This window comes from Marmota marmota, unplaced genomic scaffold, assembly GCF_001458135.2.
Source record: "Marmota marmota marmota unplaced genomic scaffold, marMar, whole genome shotgun sequence".
NCBI lineage: Eukaryota > Metazoa > Chordata > Mammalia > Rodentia > Sciuridae > Marmota > Marmota marmota.
Window position 1 is genome coordinate 23,463,778 of NW_025999869.1, and position 20,216 is coordinate 23,483,993.

Genomic DNA, 20,216 nt, shown 5'->3' on the forward strand with positions numbered 1-20,216 from the left:
CATCGAAGCAGATGGTGAGGGCCCCAGGGCCAGCCCACTTCCTCCCTCTCTGCCATGCGTCTCCCTCACACTAGCCGGCTTCCCAAGGCTAGAGGAAGTGGGGCCAGGACCAGGCCCTCAGAGTGTGCAGAGGGAACCTGGGCAGGGGTTGGCAGTTGTCAGGGTAAGAACAGATGCCTCTGAGGTCTTTGCTGGGTCGGAGGGCCACTGTGCAGTAACCCCTCCCCTCTCACATCCACGCCTGCCCAGGACTCCCTTGAGGTTGTAAGCCATTGTCTGAAAGGTGTCCAGCCCAAGAGAGGCAGGCTGGAGAGGAGCAGAGCTGAATCTTTTCTCAGAGGAAATGCAGTTGTGGTTTTGAGACGTTCATATTTCACATCTGTGGTTGGCGTTTCCCAGGGTTCTCCGAGGTGAATGCAGGGTCAGCCCCATGTGGACAAATAAGGTTCACGGTGACCTTAGCAACAGGCTTCACTGCCCATTGGCTGCCACTGCTGCCGCCCGCCAATGGGACCTCAGGAGGCAGCACTCAAGCTGGGTGACACTTCCACATGTGCAGGGGCCCAGCTCTGTCACAAATCACTGCCTTTGAAGCACCACAGGATAGTAAGAGCACTCTGGACAAAGGTGGACGGGGGCAGGGTGGAAAGAGAGGACAGCCCAGGTGCCTGTGTTTCAGAGTCCACCCGACTTGAATGCTCTCATAGCACCCAACCAGCACCCTGGCCTTGGCAGCCTGGTCCCATCTTGCCAGGACAAGCTCTGGCTGTCAACCTTGAACTCCATAATAGTAATCATTTCATTAGTGCTGCCTGTTTTAGTTCCATTCATTTCTCTTTTGTGCCAGGCAGTTTGGCTAAGTACCTTCAACACCTTGTATCTTTTAACTCTCTCAACAACCCTGGGAGTCAGTGAGTCCCATTTTACAGATGCAGAAACTGAGGCTAAAGGAAATAGGTACTAGCCCAAGGTTCTAAGAAGTGGGGAAGCCACAATTTAAACCCAACTGAAACAAGTGTGTATCCCATGCTATTAGCCAGCACACTGCATACACTGTCACCTTGACACCTCTATGGCTCAGTGTCTTCATATTGAGACACGGGGACAATAATACCTGTGCCTCACAGGGTTGGGCGAGGATTGCACAGAGTGATTTATGCCTGGGAACCTAGTGCAAAGTGCTGGATTGTCCAGTTGCACACCTCAGCAACAGCAGCCCTGGTGCCCCACCCACGGCATGCGCCACAAGCAGCTCGCATGTTCTGCTCTCTCACAGAGTGTAATGCTGAAACATTGAGGTTTGTGGACCAGACTTTGCTGTGGCCCTCATATTTGGTTTCCACTTCCTTTTTCTTAACCTTCTCCTACCCCCACCCAACTACATCACAGATGTGGGGAGGCCAGAGAGGAGCCTGCTGCTTGAGGGCTTCAGCCTGCTCAGGGGACAGGGCTGGCTGGGCTGGAGGGGTCGACGTTCTAGGGCCAGAAGGTGGAAGCATCCAGCTGTAAGGGCAGCCATCTGTCATCTCCTCTACCCCAGACCGTGCCAGGAGTTACAGCACTGTTCCCCTGAGAAGCGTTTTCTGGATACGCTGATAAATGATCTGGAAAAGATGGAAACCAGGGGCTGGGGTTGTGGCTCAGTGGTAGCACACTTGCCTGGCACGTGTGAGGCACTGGGTTCGATTCTCAGCACCACATATAAATAAATACATAAAATAAAGGTCTATCAACAACTTGAAAAATATATATATTTTTTAAAAAGAGAGAAAACACAGATATCTTGTAAGCCAAAATCCCACTCCTCACAATCTGCTCTATGTGCACCAGCACGAGACAGCACCCAAACACCCATCAGTAGCAAAGAGAACCAGTGAATTGAGCATCAATGGACAAGAGTGCGCCGCGTCCCGTGGCACTAGCCGCAATATTGTGTACTAATACTGTAATGACGAAGGGTTCTCACCAACAGAACGACGAGTAAAAGACTGTAGGTGGTCTAATTCCTTTTGTAAAATCTTTAACAACTGGGCTGGATTCTTAAGCACACTTTTGGAGGAGATCAAATCCCTAAAAAGTACAGGAATGATCACAAATGTCACTTTAGTTTTGGCCGCAGAGGAGAGTTGGGGTTGTGAATAGGAGGGACACATGGGGAGATTTTGAGGTGTTGTCTCTTGACCTGGGTGTGGTTATATAAAGGTTTGCTTTATGATTATGAGTTAAAACCGAACATATGTGATGTATACTTTTCTGCATGATTATTGTTTCACCATAAAAAAAAAGTAAATAAAAAGTATAGGTGCCAGGCACGGTGGCACACTCCTATAATCCCAGCAGCTGGGGAGGCTGAGGCAGGAGGATGGCAGATTCAAAGCCAGCCTCAGCAACTTCATGAGGCCCTAAGCAGCTTAGCAAGATACTGTCTCAAAATTAAAAAATAAAATAAAATTTAAAAAGCTGGGGATGTGGCTCAGTGGTTAAGCACTCCTGGGTTCAATCCCCAGTACCAAAAAAAAAAAAAGCATGTGAACATCTTCTAGTTCTGAACAGTGCCATGAATGGACAGGGAGCTCTTCCCCACCCTGTGCCTCTTTGGGGACAGCACTGCAGAGTGCCACTGCTTACTGCACTAAAACTGTCACTGCTGATTGAAGCTAAAGACCACTGTGGAATGCAGAACAGGAGGACATCCTCTGACATGTTACTGCAGTCAGGGAAGATGGGTGGTGTGGGAACAGGAGCTAGGAGAAACCATGGTCAAGACTTGTCCAAACTTCAGGGAACTTGAAGGAGCAGAGGGAATCCTACAAATGAACCTGCCTGAGATGTAGTCCTACTTTGCCCCCACATAGTGCCAACTCAGCTGAGTCCCTCTCCTGGGATCCTCTCTTCAGAGATGCCTGTATTTGTTGATTATCCACCCTATGCCTGGTCCCTGCAGAATGCAAGGAAGAGATGGCCTTGAGCAGTGGCCAATGCTGGAAGCTACAGAATGCACCGTGAGGAGTCCAAGGCCACAGGATGAGGTTTTCCGGACTCTCAGCCCTAGGGACCTGGTTCTCTCCATGGGTGCAGACCTTATTTTCTTTATCCTCTTTTCCCTAGGCTGGCATGGGCCTTACCTGTAGTTAACAAGTGCTGGCAAGTAAGTGTGTCGCGTGTGTTGTAGAGAGTAAGGTCCATTAGGATCCTGCTGCACGAGCCACCCCCTGGGCCCCCTGCCTCTCTGGATCTCCCAGTCCCTCACTGGACAGCCCTGGCAACTGGATCCAGCTACCTTAGGGGTGCCCAAGGCGGCTGCCCATGGGCCCTTCTTACACAGTACATCCTGGCAGATGTTAAAGGTGACCCTCCTTTCTCTTCTTCACACTAAATATGACTAATATCCGTAACTCTTCACCCCTGGCCCTCGACATACTGATTATCCAATCTGGAGAGGCACAAAAGTATCTAGATGTGGTCTGAATGGGCAGAAACAGGGATGTGGATGGAAATTTGGGGTTTTCTTGCTTGCTTTGGCAGTTGGGGGATTTGAGTTGTAATGCTGATGGCCGCTGGCATGGCCTCAGGCACTGCAGGAAGATTCAGAGTTGCTACCTATTGCTTCTTTCTTTGGTGTTCTCTTGGCCTTTACATAGGTGCTATTTTGATGTAAAAACCTGCAGCATAGCCCTCAACAGCACTGTTGTTTCTCCTCAATGAGCCTGAAAACTCCCTGAGGCAGCTAGCTGGCGGTAAGCACTCTTTAAATGTTAGCTAGTATTATTTGCTTTGTTATTTTATTATTTGAACAGACAATCATTTATGGCATTTAATGAGCATGTACTATGTGCCAAAAACTGTTAGGTGCAAATACAGCAGTGAACAGAATAGACCTGTCCCTGCCTGCCAGAGCTCCCAGGAAACTCTGAGAAGACTTGTTGATTGAATGATAAACCCTGATTGCACTCACTGTGATTAACACCTCCATGACCAGACATCTTTGGGTACCTTCTGTATGATCAACTGGGAACACACCTTCAGGTGCTAGAATGTAAGTAGTTGGAGGAGACCATTGTGGGAGTTAAAAAAAAAAAAAAAACCCAACTGCACTTGAGGCTGGGGTTGGGGCTGTAGCTTAGTTCTGCCACAAACCCACTGTGTTACCATGGGTGAGTTCTCGACCTCTCCGAGTCTCAGTTATCTTACCAGTAAAATGGGGCTAACAATGCATCCAGAGGCACAAAAGAATCAAATAAGATCACCATGCTGCACAACTCCAGGGTGTGCTTTTCACATTTTAGTCTACAGAGCTTCTGATGGCCTGGAATTAAATAGCAGCACTTTTGTGCTGTGACCTGAAGTTAACCATCAATAACTGGTCACTATTGTTAAGCACAAGTTGGGGGAAACAGGAGTCACTGCAGGCCAGCAGGCTCCTCATGGCTTGGCCAGGCTTTGTTCTTCAAGGAAGGGCAGGGCTCCGAGAATTGCAGATTATAATGCAGGCAAAGGCCAGGGGGCAGGACTCCCAGAGCAGGTCTGGGAGAAGCAGGCTGGGAAGGGAGGTGGTCAGCAACCTCGAGGCCTGAGTGAGGAGTCTGCCCTGCTCTCCAGGCAAGCATAGGGCACTGGAAGCTGGGTGTGGAGCAGCTTCGATGAGACCAAGGCACATGGTTCCATTTTGAGCTGCAAAGGATCAAGAGAACATCTTTTCCAGCATTTTCTCTCCCCAGGCAGACAAAGGCGAGGAAACAGTGAATCTCCAAGGTCACACAGTAAAGACTAGCCCCAGGGCCAGGACCTCTGCATTGGTAGAATCCAGTTAACGTGAGTTTGATCCCAGTCTATAGCCCCCTGGAAGGAAGTCCTATATATATATATATATATATATATATACACACACACACACACACACAAACACACACACATTATAAAAGCAATAGGTCATTGTAGAGGATTTTAAACTATAGACATATAAAGAAAAAATATAATCACCTCTAATGCCCTATCTAGACATTATCACCATTAGTATTATAATGTATTTCCTCCCTATGTGTTCCATTATATATTATATATTCATTAGGTTGGAATTATTTTGTATATGGTTTCATAACAGAGTGTTTTCTGAGGAGGGACTGTTTTGATGCAGAGGAACTCTAGAAAATCTTTTCCTTAAAAAATAAAAAGTGCAAAACCCTGGTGTGCATGTGTGCATGTGCCGTGGTTGAGAGGACATCCTGCAGGGCTGCAAGGTGGCTCTGTCAAGCATCCGGTGGGTGTGAGCTGCGCCGCCGTGGCTGTGGCCAGCTCCTCTTCTCCCCTGGCCCAGCTACAGCCTCCTGCCTGTGGGCGAGACAATTTTGATGAGTCTGCACTCACCCTTCCTTTTCCAACAGGACGCTGTGATCATCCACTCCACCAGAAGGCACTTAGGGCTCTGATCACCCTTGTTTATCAGTGACAACAGTATCTTATTCCGAGCAGCATCTCACCTGAGACTCACACGACCTGTGAGGCAGGTCCGACCAGTGCTGCTGGACCCACTCTACAGATGGAGCAGTCTAGAGGCTTATTAGAGGCCAACCCAACTAGTTAAGTGGCAGAGCAGGGACTTTATGCAAATCCAAATGTGTCCAATTCAGTGACTTTTCCTTTAAGTGATTTCCTTTATTCCAGCTTTTCCTGAGCCAAATCGGAACCCCTGAGATAGGGAGGCCAGGACTGAGAACGCTGTGTTACTGGTGTGTGAAGGGGCCATGGACTCCATCCTGGGGGTCTTTACCCAAGCCCTACAGGCTCTGACTGGCTGTCCTGGGTGGTCTGACCTCATGGCAGCTCATCTGGGATGACTCAGAACCTATATCTGAGTTCTGAGTGAGGTTTGGGGAGCGGGCCCAAGGAGGCCCCGTTTCCTGTAGAAGTGTCCAGCAGGGGCACTATTCCTGGGGACATCCTTCTTGACCCACCCAAGCCACGGAGGTTCTGTTTCCTGCCCAAGGTTCCCTTCCCTCCCGAGCCTCCCAAACCAGAGGAGGTCTTTCCCAGCTGGACTGTGTTACCCTGTGAGGCTGACTCCAACCAAGACACAGGGACTTGGGACAGCTGTATCACTAGGTGGTTCCCCCATGTGTCCATTTCCTATTGCTGCTATAATGAATCATCCTAAATTTGGTGACTTACACAATACAATTCTGAGGGTCAGAGGTCCAAAACAGGTTTCACTGGGTTAAACTTGAGGTGTCAGCAGGGCTGCGTTCCTTTCTGGAGGTTCTAGTAAAGAAATCTATCACCCATGTCCATCTTTCAGAGGCTGCCTGCATTCCTGGGCCTGTGCCACCTGCTCCATCTTCAAAGCCAGCGATGGCTGGCCAAGTCTTTGACATAATGCCATTCTCTGGTTTCACCCTTGCTGCCTTCCTCTTCCCTATTAGAGACACTTGTGATTACATTGGACCCAGACAGATAATACAGGTTGATCTATTTTAAAGTGAGCTGATTAACAACCTTAATTCCTCTTTCCACATAACATGGCATATTCACAAGCTTCGTGCACTTGGAGATGAACTTCTTGATTCCACCAGGGACCATTTTGGCCTACCACACCCAGACATGGAGGAGGAGGAAGGCAAGGCTTATGTACCATGCCTGGGGGATCCCAGAGAGCTGAGCCCTTCTCATCCAGGCACCCTGCACTTTTCAGGGGCTAGGGCCAGAGAGCAGTCCCTGAGGACTCGGACACTCAGTCTGAGGCCAGCTCCAGGACTGGAGGGGCATCCAGCCATATACCAGAGCCACTCCAGTGCATCCCTGGCTCCCTCTGATCTCTGGCCCCAGTTCGCCTTTCTCGGGTAATAACAGCCTGTCTTGCTCATTTCCTTTCTCCTGTCCTTCTCTGGGCCTTAGGCTGGAACCTCAAAGAGCTCCCAAGGAAGTGAGGCCCCTAAGCCAGACCTCTGTCCCTGGACTGCTTGGTGAGGGCCTGATGGATCTGGGATTCCTGCAGAAGGTTCTGCTGGCAGAACAGAGCGTGGGGGCTGGATAAAGCCTTTCACCCTCAAGTAAGATAACCAGCTGGCCCTGGTTTGCCTAGGACTTCCTCGCTTTTTGCAATGCAAGTCCCAAATCCTGGGAAACTCACATTCCTGAGCAGACTGAGACAGTTGGTCACCTTATCTGCAAGGCCTTTTGTACCTGCAAACCTGCTCTGGATCACACCGCACCTTGCATAGCCGGATTCCTGGATGCAAGGGAGACTTGGTAGCTGAGGAAGAACCCTGAGCCAGTGCCGGGACATTCCCATCAGAGTCGCAAGCTGTGTAGACTGTGCCTGTGTCAACAGCACAGAGCTCCTAGCCATAGCATGGGAGAGAGTGGAAAGTGCATTTTCACCTGAGCCTCTGAAAATATGGCAACCTGGTCACTTCTGGGTGGTCTATTACGGGTGGCTTTAATAAATATTTTTTATTTCTACCTGTATTTCTTCGTTTTTGTACAACTAAGCCATGTTCCTTTTATTTGTGTATGTTTTCAATAAAAGAAAGTCATTGGTGACTCAGTCCTCCCTCTCCAGTCCTGCTGAGGGACACGGGCCAGTTGCGCTGCATGGTGTGCACACAGTGGCCCTTATTCTGGGGCATTGACCTTGCCTGCTAATTGGTCATGCATATTCTGCCCAGGGCTATACTGCAAGGACAGGGCTAGTTACTCCTTGTACCCCCTTGTCTCTCAGCCTATTCCCCTGAACCCTGGGGCTCCAGCCAGGCTTGTCCCCTAAGGAAGGACTCAGAGCCGAGAAGGTGAACAGGCCAGCAGGAGATGCTCTCAAGTGGGAGAATGCGGAGGAGAGGAGCCATTTGCCTCTGGGGACCCTCAAGTCTGATTGGACATATTGGGCACCCTAAAGACCACGTGAGAAGTGAAAGACAGGTGGAAGAGCCCAGCGCCAGATGGTGAGACTGGCTGAGAGCTGCCAGAGGTCAGATAAGGGATGGCCCCAGGGCCACACTGTACAAGTCTTAAAATAGCCAGAAGCTGAAAATGGGGTATCCTTCAGTGCCCTAAAGCAAGACCCTCTACACACTTAGGGGCAGATCGTCTCCTGGGCCCAGAATTCTGGCTGCCTGCCCCTTTATGGCAGAAGGGTGGTGGTGAATAGTCACCAGGATGTTCCAGTCCAGGACATTGGACACCCCTTCAAGTCCCTCTTCCCTGCCCGCTGCCCCCATACTACATTGGAATGCCAGGCCCTAACCCATGCTGTGGCTGTCCCAACCTCTGGACTTCTAGTTCCCTTCCCCATCTCAACAAGCCCAATAGGAGCTCTTGGAGGGGAGCCCTGGGTCCCCAGCAGAGGCAGCTACCCTCCATCTCCCACAGGCAGTGTCTGCAGTCCCCACCTCAGTGCACCACTGTCCTGGTGAGGCCAACACAACAGAACTTCTTGCCTGGCTCATAGCTTCAGAAAAGTACTCACAGTTCTGGACTAATGACTCCCCTCCCAATGGAACCCAGATCCCACACACCAACTCTGTGTCCCCGTAACTCCCTCATTCCTTGAATTCAGCTGGCTCAGAGAAGCCAGAGGTCTGGTTTAGAGTAGAAGAACAAGTCGCCTTGCTCTGACAGAAACATGGCTGAAAAGGCCTCTTTGATCCCTAGAGCTGAGACTTGGCAGGCCAGAGTCCTCTGGAGCAGACTTGTGAGGCTCAGCTGCCCCCTGCACAGAGGCCAAGTTGCAAATCTATCTGTGTTACAGCGCCCTAGGGCCCCACCCCCTCGAAACTGCAGGTGGCCTCCTGGGTATAGGTGGGGCATTGCTTCTCTTGAGGGCCAATCCAAACCCCACCCTGTTGGGGCCCCCAAGCCTGTGAACAGCAGAGCCATGTTTTCTGAAGTGTCGGGAGCGGGGCGGGTGTTATCCTGAAGCAGCTCCAGCTTTTGCTATCTTCCTTCAAGGTCCCCAGATGCTTTTATTTTTTATTTTATTTTTTTCCACGCTGGGGATGGAATCCAGGGCCTTGTGATTGCTAGGCAAGCATTCTACCATGGAGATACATCCTCAGTCCACCAGGTATTTTCTTGGCATAAAGGACTAGTGCCCCTTGCCAACTTTTTCGAACTTCCACCCCAAGCCTCAGTTTCCTTCTCTGCAGGCAGCCTGATATTGTGGAACCACCCCAGGTACTGGGCACAGACAGATGTGGGTTGGAATCCAACCTCCATACTGATGAGCTGAGTCATCCTGGGCAAGCCCCTTATGCTTGTTGAGTGTTGGTTTCCTGGTCTGTGAACAGGGATGTGTGTATGGCAAGGAGTGGGGGTGCCAGTGCAATGGTGCATATGGGAGTGTGGCACAGTGCCTGGCACAAAATGGGCACCAGAGTTCTACATTATTATAAAGCCAAATTTTGAGGTCTTTTTTTAGTCATCTCCTTGGGTGAGGAATAGGAAGCTGGGTGACTGCCCCACCCCTTTCATTCAGTTTCCATGTCTTTGGATCATTGACTCCAGGATCTCCCCAGTTGAAATTAAACTCAGTGTAGACTCCATAGACCTATCTCACCACTGAACTCACAGAAGTAGGGGTTTCTTTCTTTTGCAACTCTGACCTCAGATGAGCAGTAGAAATGGGTCACTCTGGAGTTGGCTGGATCTTAAAAAAAAACTACCTGGCCATTCATCTAGTCTTTAGACTTAGTCCCACAAGGGAGTTGTGGCTGATAAAGCCAAGTTCCTCCCGGCCAAGTGCTTTTACCCCTGGATAAGGCATGTGCAGGTTCCCCATTCCTTCCCAGGCCTCCTGCCTCTGTGACAGTTGGCAGAAGGGGAAAAATGTTAATGCTGAGTTCCTATGAATTTGACACATCTTGGGTGTGGAGGGTGAGTCCTGCCCAAGAAATGGCATTACATTTAACAGAGAAAAAACGTTTTCTTGTGTGCTCCAAAAGAGTGACTTGCAAAAAAAATACATAACCCCTGCTCCACTCCCTGGCATCCCTGAGAGGTTTTTGGGATCTGTACTCAGTGGTCCTAGAGAATGACAGCCTGGGTGTGCCCCAGTTCCACCAACCAGAAGGCATCATTCTGGAGAAAAGAACTCCAACCAAGCCCAGGGCTTTTCCCAGAATTTCAGTTCTGTCCTTGGCAGGCTACCTCTGGAGATGTCCAGAGATCTTATCCCTGAAGTCAGAGTGGTCACAACATCCTGCACACAGTTCTCTGAGAAAGCTGATACACCAAGAAGGGATAGTTTGCATATTTGCCTGTAGCTTTCTTCCCATTGCCAAATGAGTTGAATTAACAAACCAGTCCATTTATAGTGACACCTTTGGAGCAAGGCAAGAGAACTCTTATTACTGACCCAGAAATGCCCTTAAACATCTGTAAACTTAGCCCACTGTGGGAGTTTCACCTGGTGTGGCTGAGCCCCACGTGCTAGCTTATCCCATTGGAAAGTGGTTCTTGATGACCATGATGTCATCACAACCCCAAAGAAACACCTTTCAAAGACTGCCTAGCTCCCTCAATCAAGAGCTTCTACCAGGAGTGCTTAGACCAAAACTCTTAGGAATGACCCACAGAAGCATCGGCAAGTTCTTAGAATGATCTTAAACTTTCAGGCTCAAATTATAATGTTGTTGCTACATTTCAGGCACTTTGCTAACGATTTACCACCAACAGCCATCACCTTCAGGTAAGCAGTTGGGTCTTATGTATCATATTTGTCTTCTGGGCAAGGGCTAAGGTCCATGGTGGTCTGGTTGTATCCCACACAGCCCCAGGACCTCACTGTCTTGGGAGAGAGGTTGCAGAGTTTGGCAACTCTTCTCTGGACATCCCAAGGTGTTAGTCCCACGAATTGGAGGGCAGCAGGTCTCCATCTTCTTTCTGAAGGTTAGGGACTGATGGGCATAATTCTATCATTTTGGTAATGTGTAATTGATGAATTTTGCTTGTTAGTACTTGAGAGACTTCAACAGCTGCTGGGACTTCATAATACCCACTGCCTACTCTCCATTAGGGATCAGGACAGAGTAGACAAGGCAGAAGTAGGCACTGATGTTTGTTCTGGGTTACTCTCTCCTTCCTCCCATCACTTCTCAGTCTACTTTATCTGACTTCACAAGCCCAAACCCCACCATCATTAACTAAATGCTACCAGCTAGAAAATCCCAGATAGAAACCACAGGAGGCTGACCAGTCTAGTTCTTCTTGGTAAAGACTGGGTCCTAGAAGAGCTAGAAAAGGCTATCTTGTCCATCACTCTGCCCCCAGGTGAAGATACTCTTGAAAACCCCAAGTGGATTTTCTGATGTGCAGGGCTTACAATGGGGGCCTGTCAAGGCTCCCACGTACACTCACCCAGCAGGAGCTACCACTCACAGCTTCTGAGATCAGAGAATTGTACTTCCTGAGCTCAGCAGAAAATGTGTCAGACTTTGCCCATTTTTCCCATTTACTCATCATTTTCTCATTTAGCCTTCCCTTCCCACCAAGGGCCAACACTCCTTCCAGAGCCTTGGTCCCAGTTATTGATTTCTGGGACTGAGCGTGGAAGATATATCCACATGTATCCATATCCCTAAGCAATGCTATCACTGCCATGACCCTGTTCCCTAGGTGATGCACTCAACTTACCTACTGCTGGGTGCTATTAATGCCCTAGGGCTAGAGACAAGGGAGAGAGATGATTAAAACCCATACCTTCCACCCTCAGACATTTTGTACAATTTGGGCCTGACCTTAAGGGAGAATTATCATATATTAGTGGTTCCCTAACTATAGTTTTCAGAACCACTGCTCTGATCAAGTATATCCCCTTATAAAGATTGTGTGTAATAGCCCAGCCAGAACTCTGGGAAGATATGGAATTTAAAAAATCTGCTTCATGTGAGGCCAGCCAAGGTTTTCCTCATGTATTTGTGTAAGGACCCACTACACTGCAGGACTGGTGTTCAGCACCTATGGAGTGATTGTTGTTGTTGAAATAAGTCTTGAGGGCTGGGGATGTGGCTCAGTGGTAGAGTGCTTGCCTAGCATGTGCACCAGGCCCTGGGTCAATACCCAGCGCATGTACACACACACACACACACACACACACACACACACACACACACACGTAGTTCAAGACTTTTATTAGTCTTGAACTAGCAGGCACATTTTAACTAAATAAAATAACTTGTTCCTGAATGTGTCACTGGCCACATTTAAACTGCTCAACTGGCACACGTGGCTCGTGCAAGTGCCTACAGAATTGAACAGTGTAGAAAGAGTGTTTCTATCACTGTATTAATTGGACAGGAAGTGATGGCCATCACAACACACCTTGGGGACATTTCTTGGGTGGTTGTCTGTTCTGATCATCTGTGACTGTATCATAATAATTGTTGGACATTTGGAGTAGAACTTTGGTGTTCAGCAGGACACATAGTCTATGGCATATACCTTAGAAGAACTAAAAACCTGACATTCCTCATTTCCCAGGAGCCTAGAATTAACTCCCAGCTATGGCTGAAAAGTCATTGGCAAGTAACTACATTTACATGAGCATTCCCTGTGACATGACTGTCCTCCTGCCTGCCATCTCCTCCATGACCATTACTGAAAGGATGCATGATAGATACAAGTCAGTGCTCAACAAACCCAGGCTCAGGCATGGTGCCAATGATGAGTTCCATCAGAATGTTTCCATAAAAAGCAAAACTAACTACAAATTTCTAAATAAAAGGACACATCCCTCATAAACAATTAACTTTTTATAAAAAGACAAATATATACATATTTATAAACATGTCTACATGTGATCTCACATGACTTAATGGCTAGATGGCATTTCCAATTTTAAGTCATACCAAGACGCTCACACTTCCCTGCCTGGACCTGCTGAGAGCTTCCAGGGCCTGAGGGGGGTGGTGGGCACACGGCAAGGCACTGTATAAATAAATGCGAAGGCCAAGAGCTTGGGGAAAACATTAGTGTACACTTCTGATAAGAAATGTGGCAAGGTCCACAAGAAAAAGTGCCATGTCTTTTCCCAAGCCCCTCATCTGAAGTATGAAGCAGGGCAGCACTCCTCTGAGGCTGAGGGACACCACCCTACAGGACCCCAATTTTCCTTCACATTTCACTGGCTTTGGAACAGTCCCCAGGGCTCAACTGGGAAGGGAGGGGGTTCTTTGGGAATAGATTCACTTAGTGCAATTGTTTCTTAGTGCAGAGCCAGCCCTGGAGTTGGCGCTATTCTCTTCTGAGGTCACTGATCTGTTCCCCGCAGGGCCACTCAGTGACAGAGAGACCCTCTCCAGGCAGCTGGGATCACAGAGAAAATATGAAGGCCAACTTCTGTCCAAGTCCACCTGACACACCAATCTCTGAACCTCAACCCCTAATTCTCAGGAGGCAGGGCCAGCTTTACAGCACAAGGCAAACCCAGACCCTGGCCTGCCAGGTCCTCTGAGAGTCCACTGACCCAAAGATAGAGGTCCCATCCCTGCTTAGCAGTGGGGTCACACTTTGCTATGTCGAGGGGCCCACAGGAGTCCAGCTTCTATGTACCATAGCCACCATGATGCCAAGTTTTGTTTGCCTAGGGAGAAAGGAGGCCGAGAGGCCCAGCTACGGTGCACAAGGAATGGCTTGGATGGAGGGCACCCTGACTGGGGGCAGCATATTGTCCAGCCAGAGGGCATCCATATTCTTCAGATCTGTGAAGACACGGTGTAGGCTGAGCCCAATATCTCCTAGAAGATGAAGGAAGGTTATGTAAGGAGTGGGGTGGGGACATAAGGTGTGTTCCCCAGTCCACATCCACACAGCCCTGTCCCTAAGTCACAGACAGAGCTTCCACTGTCCACAAGGCAGCAGCAAGCACACACCATCTTTAGGTAAACCACAGGGGACAGGAACATAGCTACTTACCTTACTGTCTCCTGGCCCTGCTCCCAAGCCTTCCCCACCCACTGCATGAGTTTCCCTTCTCCAAGAAACCATAAGGATCCAGGGATTTCTTACCCACAGGGCTGTCAACTTCCGGCTCCTCCTTGCAGGTGAAGTCTCCATAGATAGAGGTGGGCTGGGCCCCAGGTTCATTGAGAAGGTACCCCTTCCCATCCACGTTTGTCGGCTGCCAATCAGATTGCTCCAAGAGCTAGAGACAAAGCAAGAAGCATTCAGCAGCCTTCCCATGAAGATTCACCCTGTGGCCTGCCCTTGATAAGCCAAGGCTTCCCAACCAGGACCACACCCTTGAGCATTTTCACATTCTCTTATGGATGCTGATGTGCAGCAGTCAGAACCAGGCCCTGGATCTGGGAGGCACAAATGCACACAGGCCCTGCTCCTTGGGTCATTTTCCCACTCTTCTCACTCCTGCCCTCTGCGAGAGTATCTCTACCACTTCCCTCAACTGGGATTGAGGCTTAAAGCACAGCATAATAAGAAAAGATAACTAAAAAGCTAGAGAAAAGGAACTGGATCCACATCCCAGTTTTCTGTGCTAATGTGGCAGAGCCAGGGAAAAACTACCTCGAAAATGTTTTGTATTCATTTTTAAAACTGAAGCAGAGAAAGAAAAAAAAAACTGGAGGATAATTTGTCTAAAAAAATTTTTTTTAAAGCCATCATATTACAGATCCCAAAGGCTGATTATTGAAACCTGATGTGCATTTCCCAAACTAGCAGGGCTGGGCATGTTGGGGCTGAGGACACGGGCCAGGGACCTGGCACTGATAGTGGCTGATTCACAGCTCTGTCTGGGGCCCTCAAGTTTGCTTTAGGAAGGCTCACTGGAGACACAGCTTCCTACCAGCCTTCACGACCCAGCGTCTTTCCCAACCAAGAAGGGCAATGGTCCCCACCAAGTGGATATGCTGCTTGTGGGACTATACAAGTAGTCAGGGGACAACAGCAGCTGCCCACCCTCTGATCTAGAAGCTCTGATTCTCTCTCTCCTCACCAAGAAATGTCCACTTCAAAAGAAAGCCAGGAAGGAAGGGGCTATACCTTCATGATGTCCTCAGGTAATTTCCCTTCCTCATCCTCGTCTGTTGCAGCTGTGGATGGGGAAGAGCAGAGATGCTGGATGGCAGTAGATCATATTGGCCCTGCAGTTCCAGTCCCTCCAGGGTCCCCTGCCCCTACACACACACATACCACTGGCCTCCCAGCAGACATCTGCCATGGACATTCCAGAACAAGACACTGGCTTGGTGACTCAGCCTCCTAAACTATGAAGTCACGCCTCTTCCCACCCCTTCACTTCCTTCCTCACTCTAAGGCATTGGGCTGCAGAGGAGCCAGGAGAACTAGCAACCTTAGATCAAGACACAGCCCCTGATCCCTTCCCTCTTCTCCCCAGCCCACCAAGGTACTGTAGTCCACTCTAAACTGCCTGCCTGGTATCCCAGGGGCTTGCTTCATGCCCATGGGAATTGGGAGTAGACAATGCCCAGCTCAATCAGCTCGGTGGCTGGTGGCCTTCTAAGCATCTTTTCTCCCTCAGAAAACCCTTCTCAGGACCCAAACAGTCAAGCAGACAGACCAGGCCCCAGCAATACAAACCTTCAGAGGTGGAGGGCATGGGTGACACCTGGAAGTTGTAGAGGTCACTGGTGCTGTCCGGCACAATTTCCACCGGGATGTGCCAATCAGGAAGAGTGCTACTGACAACACATGGTGATGGTGCTGGGGAGCAGCAGGAACCAAAGGTCAAGGATGTGTGCTTTGTTAGTTTGCAAGATACCAGGCACCCTGCACCCTTCAGCCTGGTCCAACAGGCCACCCTCTGCTACCAAGACAGCACAATGCCTCTTGGACCCAAGATAAAAAGCCATCCTCACCTGGAGTAAGTGCCTGCTCCAACTCCAGGTCCTGCCCCACATATCCCTGAGCTGTATAGCTGCTGTGGTCATCAGGCAGAGTGGAGCTGCTGAGTCCATCAGAGAAGGTGTCAGGGCTGGAGTCCCCACATGACTGTGGAGGGAGAAAGCAGCTTAGGCCCACTGTAGCACTCTCCACTGCTCACCCTCACCCACAGTGACAAAAGGCCCAGCTGCTGAGGACCATACTCACCTTTCTTTTGGCCTTGCTCTTAGTGTCTCGGCTGGACTTGGACTTTCTCTCTGTGGGGCAGACAGGCTGTCAACCTCGGCATAGGAATGCCAGCCCAGCTGGCCTTCTTCTTCCCTTCCTCCCAAGGGCTCCCCAAAGACCCAGAGCTCTTGGCTACCTTTTCTCTGGTTCTTGGTCAGGGGTGGAAGCATCCGGTATACCCGCACAGCCGAGCTGCCCTTGTTCCTGCTCTGGTCCTTCACCTCCTCGATGTCTGGCAAGGAGTTCATGGCACAGCGGAAGTTTGCCTTCCATGTCTTAGGATCTGGTTCCTTTTCTCCAGCTTTGTATCGGCCTAGAGAGCAAGAGGGTGAAATGGATCATCAGCTGCCCCTTGCCTGAGAAGAATAAGGCAAAAGTACTCCAGATGCCCACACTGGTGAAACCTTAGTGACCCTCTGCAGGCTCTAGACTCTGGGGCTTCTGGAAGATCTAAGCTTGGCTCAAACATCCAGCAAGCCTCGGTGAAGGGCCCAATCAGATGCATTAGAGTGCCCCTCCCCACAAAAATGTGCTGTGTCCTGGACCATGCCCAGATTCCCTGCTTGTGCTATCAGCAGCCAGAGAGAGGGTAGGGACTGGGGCTTATCTGATACTTCCAAACTAGGAGTGAGCACAGAGAGGCCAGCAAAGAACAGTTACTAATAGGTAGACTGACTATTCTAAGCTGGGCCAAGAGCCCCATCACTTTAAGATAAAAAGAGACCAATCATCAACCAGGTGGTCCTTGAGCCAAAGACCTTTTTTTCCCCTGGAAAAAAAGGAAGATATGGATCTCTTTTAGTGCCCTGGCTCGCGACTTCTTTTTCAAGGGAGACTTTAGCCACAAACTCCCTCAAGTAGTATTAATACTATTATTGCTTTCTAAGATTTTGGCTTTATAAATCCCTTTAAGAATTTGCTGAAACATCAATTTTCATCCTTCAGAAATATAGGTCTGCCCCTTGCCCCCCCACTAATAATTCTGTACACTATATCAGGGAGATCAGGGACATCAAAGATCAGGCCTTTGCATGAATATTTGAGCCTCCCCTTGTTTCTTCCCTAGCTCTCAGGGACACAGTCCCAGGGACACACCTGTGTGGATGGCCCAGCTCCGGAACAAACAGGCATCCTTGTTGATGTCCCAGCCATGTTTTGCAGCATGCTTCCATGGGATCTGGAAGATCATCTCCTCCTGAACAACACACACACAAATACACAGAGGCTGTGTCAGCTCAGAGACCACAGGCTTTGTGGCTGAGTATGCCCAGCCCCCCAGGTCTGGGAAAAAGCTGACTTCCCCTTTTCACCCCATCTGGTTTGGGTTGACCAGTCCTGAGACTGGCTTCAACAGGCCACTCTGGATCTCTTAGGAGGGGTTCTGATGGACTGTGGTACCAACAGCTCAGCAAAAACACCGCTGTGCACATTATAGATATGCTGGGACCCACAGAGTCCTCTCCCCCACAGCACTGATCTGAATGCTCTGGCTGATTAGCACCAAAACAGAAGTAAAAATGGAAACTCTTCTATTAAATGGGTCTGCTGAGGACACCTGGGACAACTGGCTCCTACACAGAGGGTCCTGATCACACCCTTCAGGGAGTACTGGGCCAGACCTGAATGTGACTACCTGTGGCACCACAGTTTCCTCTCTCTGAAACAAGAAAATATACCTCAAATATACCTGAGGGTAAAAACCAGAGCATGTGTGGGGACACTGACAAATGAAGATTAAGGTCTTACTGTCATTATTACTGGTGGCTAGCTCTATGGATTTCTGAATCAGACTGTTCAGGTTCAAAGCTTGGTTTTATCACTTTTTATGTGATCTTATTATCAACTTCTCAGCACCTCAGTGTCCTTATTTGGACCATTCCTCACAGCACTACTGTGAGAATGAAACAGCACAAGTTAAGTAACATACTTAGCAAGGTGCAAGGTACATAGTAACTGCTGCTAGCCATTACTATTATGCATACTAATATTGCTATTACTACTATTATTGATACTAAGTCTACAGAGTCTATCTTGCCCCAAGTGTAGCAGTTAGTCTTCTTAGGTCAGAGTAACTGAAAAAGGTTAGTTCTTGGGTTCTCTGCTGAGACAACCACCTTCCTACCCAGCAGTACCCACCTCTCTGTTTCCTATCATCTGCCCAGCCAGAGCCCTGCAGAATGCTGTGTGTGTGGTAGGGGTATCCCTGGGAGGAGATAAGAACTCAAGCTCTGCAAATGCTGGGAGAGTCTGGCTGCTGGAAACTTCAGGTGCCTTTAAGAGGGTTACTGTCCACACCTTGAGAAGGGAAGAAGACAGGACTTGGGCAAAGAGGGCCCAGGCCTGGGCCTTGCACACCCACTGCAGAACCCACTGGGAAACACATCTGCCTGCCTCCTTATCATTTCCCTTTTTTGAGCTGCATCTGAAGCTTTGGTCCCCTGAAGAACATGGGTAACAACAGTAGCAGAAAAACCCAAGAAGTTACACTCACTTTATTAATCCAGATCAGCCCCGGAATTTGGTTGGAATTAATCTGCATCTCTAGCCACGGTCTCATGCGCATCCGAGTGATGGGCATGTTGGCTGTAAAGAGAAGACAGAAGGCTCCTGTTTTTGGAGTCTATTGAACAATCCTGGTCACTACCTTGTTCCACCAGAGTTCACTTAATCTCCCCTATTTTCACACCCAGATCTTTACTCTCTCCTGCCCTCAGATAACAGGACTTAACAAACATGGGAAAGGAAGCCTGCACTGGAATAAAACTGCTCTCCAAATTGTTTCAACATCTTGGGCAAAAACATCTGCTCCTTTTTTCATCCTGTCCCAGCCCTCTCAGAAGGAGGTGGGCGTACAAGTGAGGGCTTCAGGGCTTAAGTGCAGGAAAAGAGACCAAATACACAGATATCTTAAAACCAAAACTTTTCTCTCAAAACCCAAATTCTTTAAAAAAATTCTTTAAAAAGGGAGGGGTTCCCCCCCACACCCCTATGCCAAGAAGAAATTTCCCTGATTTGAGTTGTCGCCATAAGCTGTGCACCTTCCCTAACGGGTATTCAGTCCCCAAGGATCCTGGACACCTTCTCACCCCGCCCCGCCCCAGAACCCATTCTATGCCTGACAGCCACCCTGCCCACAATGCTGACGCCAGGACGCGCAATTCCTTTGGGCTTGGTTTCCCCTCCTCAAGAGAAGCGGCTCAAGGAACACCTGTGGCGCCGGCTCCTGCCACCCCCCTGGTCCATGACCCCCCATATAAGTCCTGACCTCCTCCAGTCACTAAGGGCGGCAAGCCAGTCCCTGCCACCAGCACAGGCAGCCCGAAACCTGGGGCAAGGGCGCCAACCTGTGACAGGCAAAAGCCAGAGCCCAGGAACACAGGGCTCCTACGCGCGGGCAGACACTCGAGTTCCCTGACATGGCGTGTGGATGCGCGCGACCAATGTACCGGGCCACCTAGAGGCCCCTGGCAGCTCCGCGCACGCAGATCTGCGAAAGCGGCCGGGCGCAGGCAACCTCGGCCAGTGGGCGGTCCACGCCGCGGCCCGCCCTCCCCGCTCTGCCGCTCGCAGCTCCTCTAGCGCCCTCCCGAGCCCGCGCCGGGCCCGGGCAACGCCGCGCGCCCGCGACTCTCCGGGTTGGGGTTTTTGGCCCCCACTTCCTGGTGTCCCGCGCGCCTTTTGTTCGACGCCGCAGGTCCCCCAGCCGCGAAGGCGAGCTCACCTCTGCAGCAAGAGCGATCCGCCGGCGGCGCCCGAAGTTCCCGACCAGGCGGGGACTGCTGTGCGGACCAGCGAAGCGGAGATAAGGCAGAGGATGCCCGGGTCTTGGGTCCACTGGGCACGGCTGGCCTTGGCTGGGCACTGCTCCTGCTGGCCTCGGCTCTGCAGGCTAGGGCACACGTCCTGCCTCGACGAAGGAGTGGCGCGCTCTGCCGAGGCCGCGGCGCCGCGGAGAAATCTAAACACTTAGCGGGATTCCCCCAACCCAGGCCGGGCTCCGCCTCCTTGGCGCCGCGCGGGCGCCCATTGGCCGGCGCCGCCTCATCATTTCGGGGAAATCAGGCTGTTGTAGAGCTAAGCTGCGAAGGGGAAGTACAGGGCGGCTGCTCCTCCCCACCCCCTCCGGCCGGCGCCGCCGCCCC

General features: G+C 50.2%; 1 protein-coding gene and 1 long non-coding RNA gene across 7 annotated transcripts; one reads left to right on the forward strand and one right to left on the reverse strand.

Annotated features, from left to right (window-relative positions):
* The first annotated feature begins 2,410 nt into the window (after positions 1-2,410).
* On the forward strand, positions 2,411-7,461 carry LOC125610700. Its single transcript, XR_007340701.1, has 2 exons — positions 2,411-3,737; positions 3,850-7,461. It is a non-coding gene; the product is annotated as an uncharacterized LOC125610700 (long non-coding RNA).
* Positions 7,462-12,102: 4,641 nt separating this feature from the next.
* Irf1 (interferon regulatory factor 1) lies at positions 12,103-20,039 on the reverse strand. Of its 6 annotated transcripts, none has more exons than XM_048783403.1 (11): positions 19,796-20,039; positions 18,566-18,694; positions 18,211-18,369; positions 17,170-17,269; positions 16,211-16,387; positions 16,054-16,103; positions 15,822-15,954; positions 15,544-15,666; positions 14,986-15,035; positions 13,996-14,131; positions 12,728-13,724 (listed from the first exon to the last, which is right to left on the reverse strand). In XM_048783403.1, exons 2-11 carry the CDS (start codon positions 18,650-18,652, stop codon positions 13,600-13,602), a joined length of 1,140 nt encoding a protein of 379 aa, XP_048639360.1. In that variant the 5' UTR covers positions 18,653-18,694; positions 19,796-20,039; the 3' UTR covers positions 12,728-13,599. The 6 variants fall into 6 exon arrangements, with proteins under 6 accessions (XP_015348225.1, XP_048639367.1, XP_048639375.1 ...); XM_015492738.2 differs by having other exon boundaries at positions 18,566-18,657; positions 19,796-20,038; XM_015492739.2 differs by lacking the exon at positions 18,211-18,369 and having other exon boundaries at positions 12,103-13,724; positions 18,566-18,657; positions 19,796-20,035.
* Positions 20,040-20,216: the final 177 nt, after the last annotated feature.

What these genes read in the sequence shown, in the direction of transcription:
- Irf1 (XM_048783403.1), bottom strand. Translation starts at nt 18,652, where the DNA reads ATGCCCATCACTCGGATGCGCATGAGACCGTGGCTAGAGATGCAGATT. An exon ending in AGATGATAGGAAACAGAGAG is followed by an intron (nt 17,270 to 18,210) that starts GTGGGTACTGCT and finishes TGTGTTGTTCAG; the next exon opens with GAGGAGATGATCTTCCAGAT. An exon ending in GACCAAGAACCAGAGAAAAG is followed by an intron (nt 16,104 to 16,210) that starts GTAGCCAAGAGC and finishes TCTGCCCCACAG; the next exon opens with AGAGAAAGTCCAAGTCCAGC.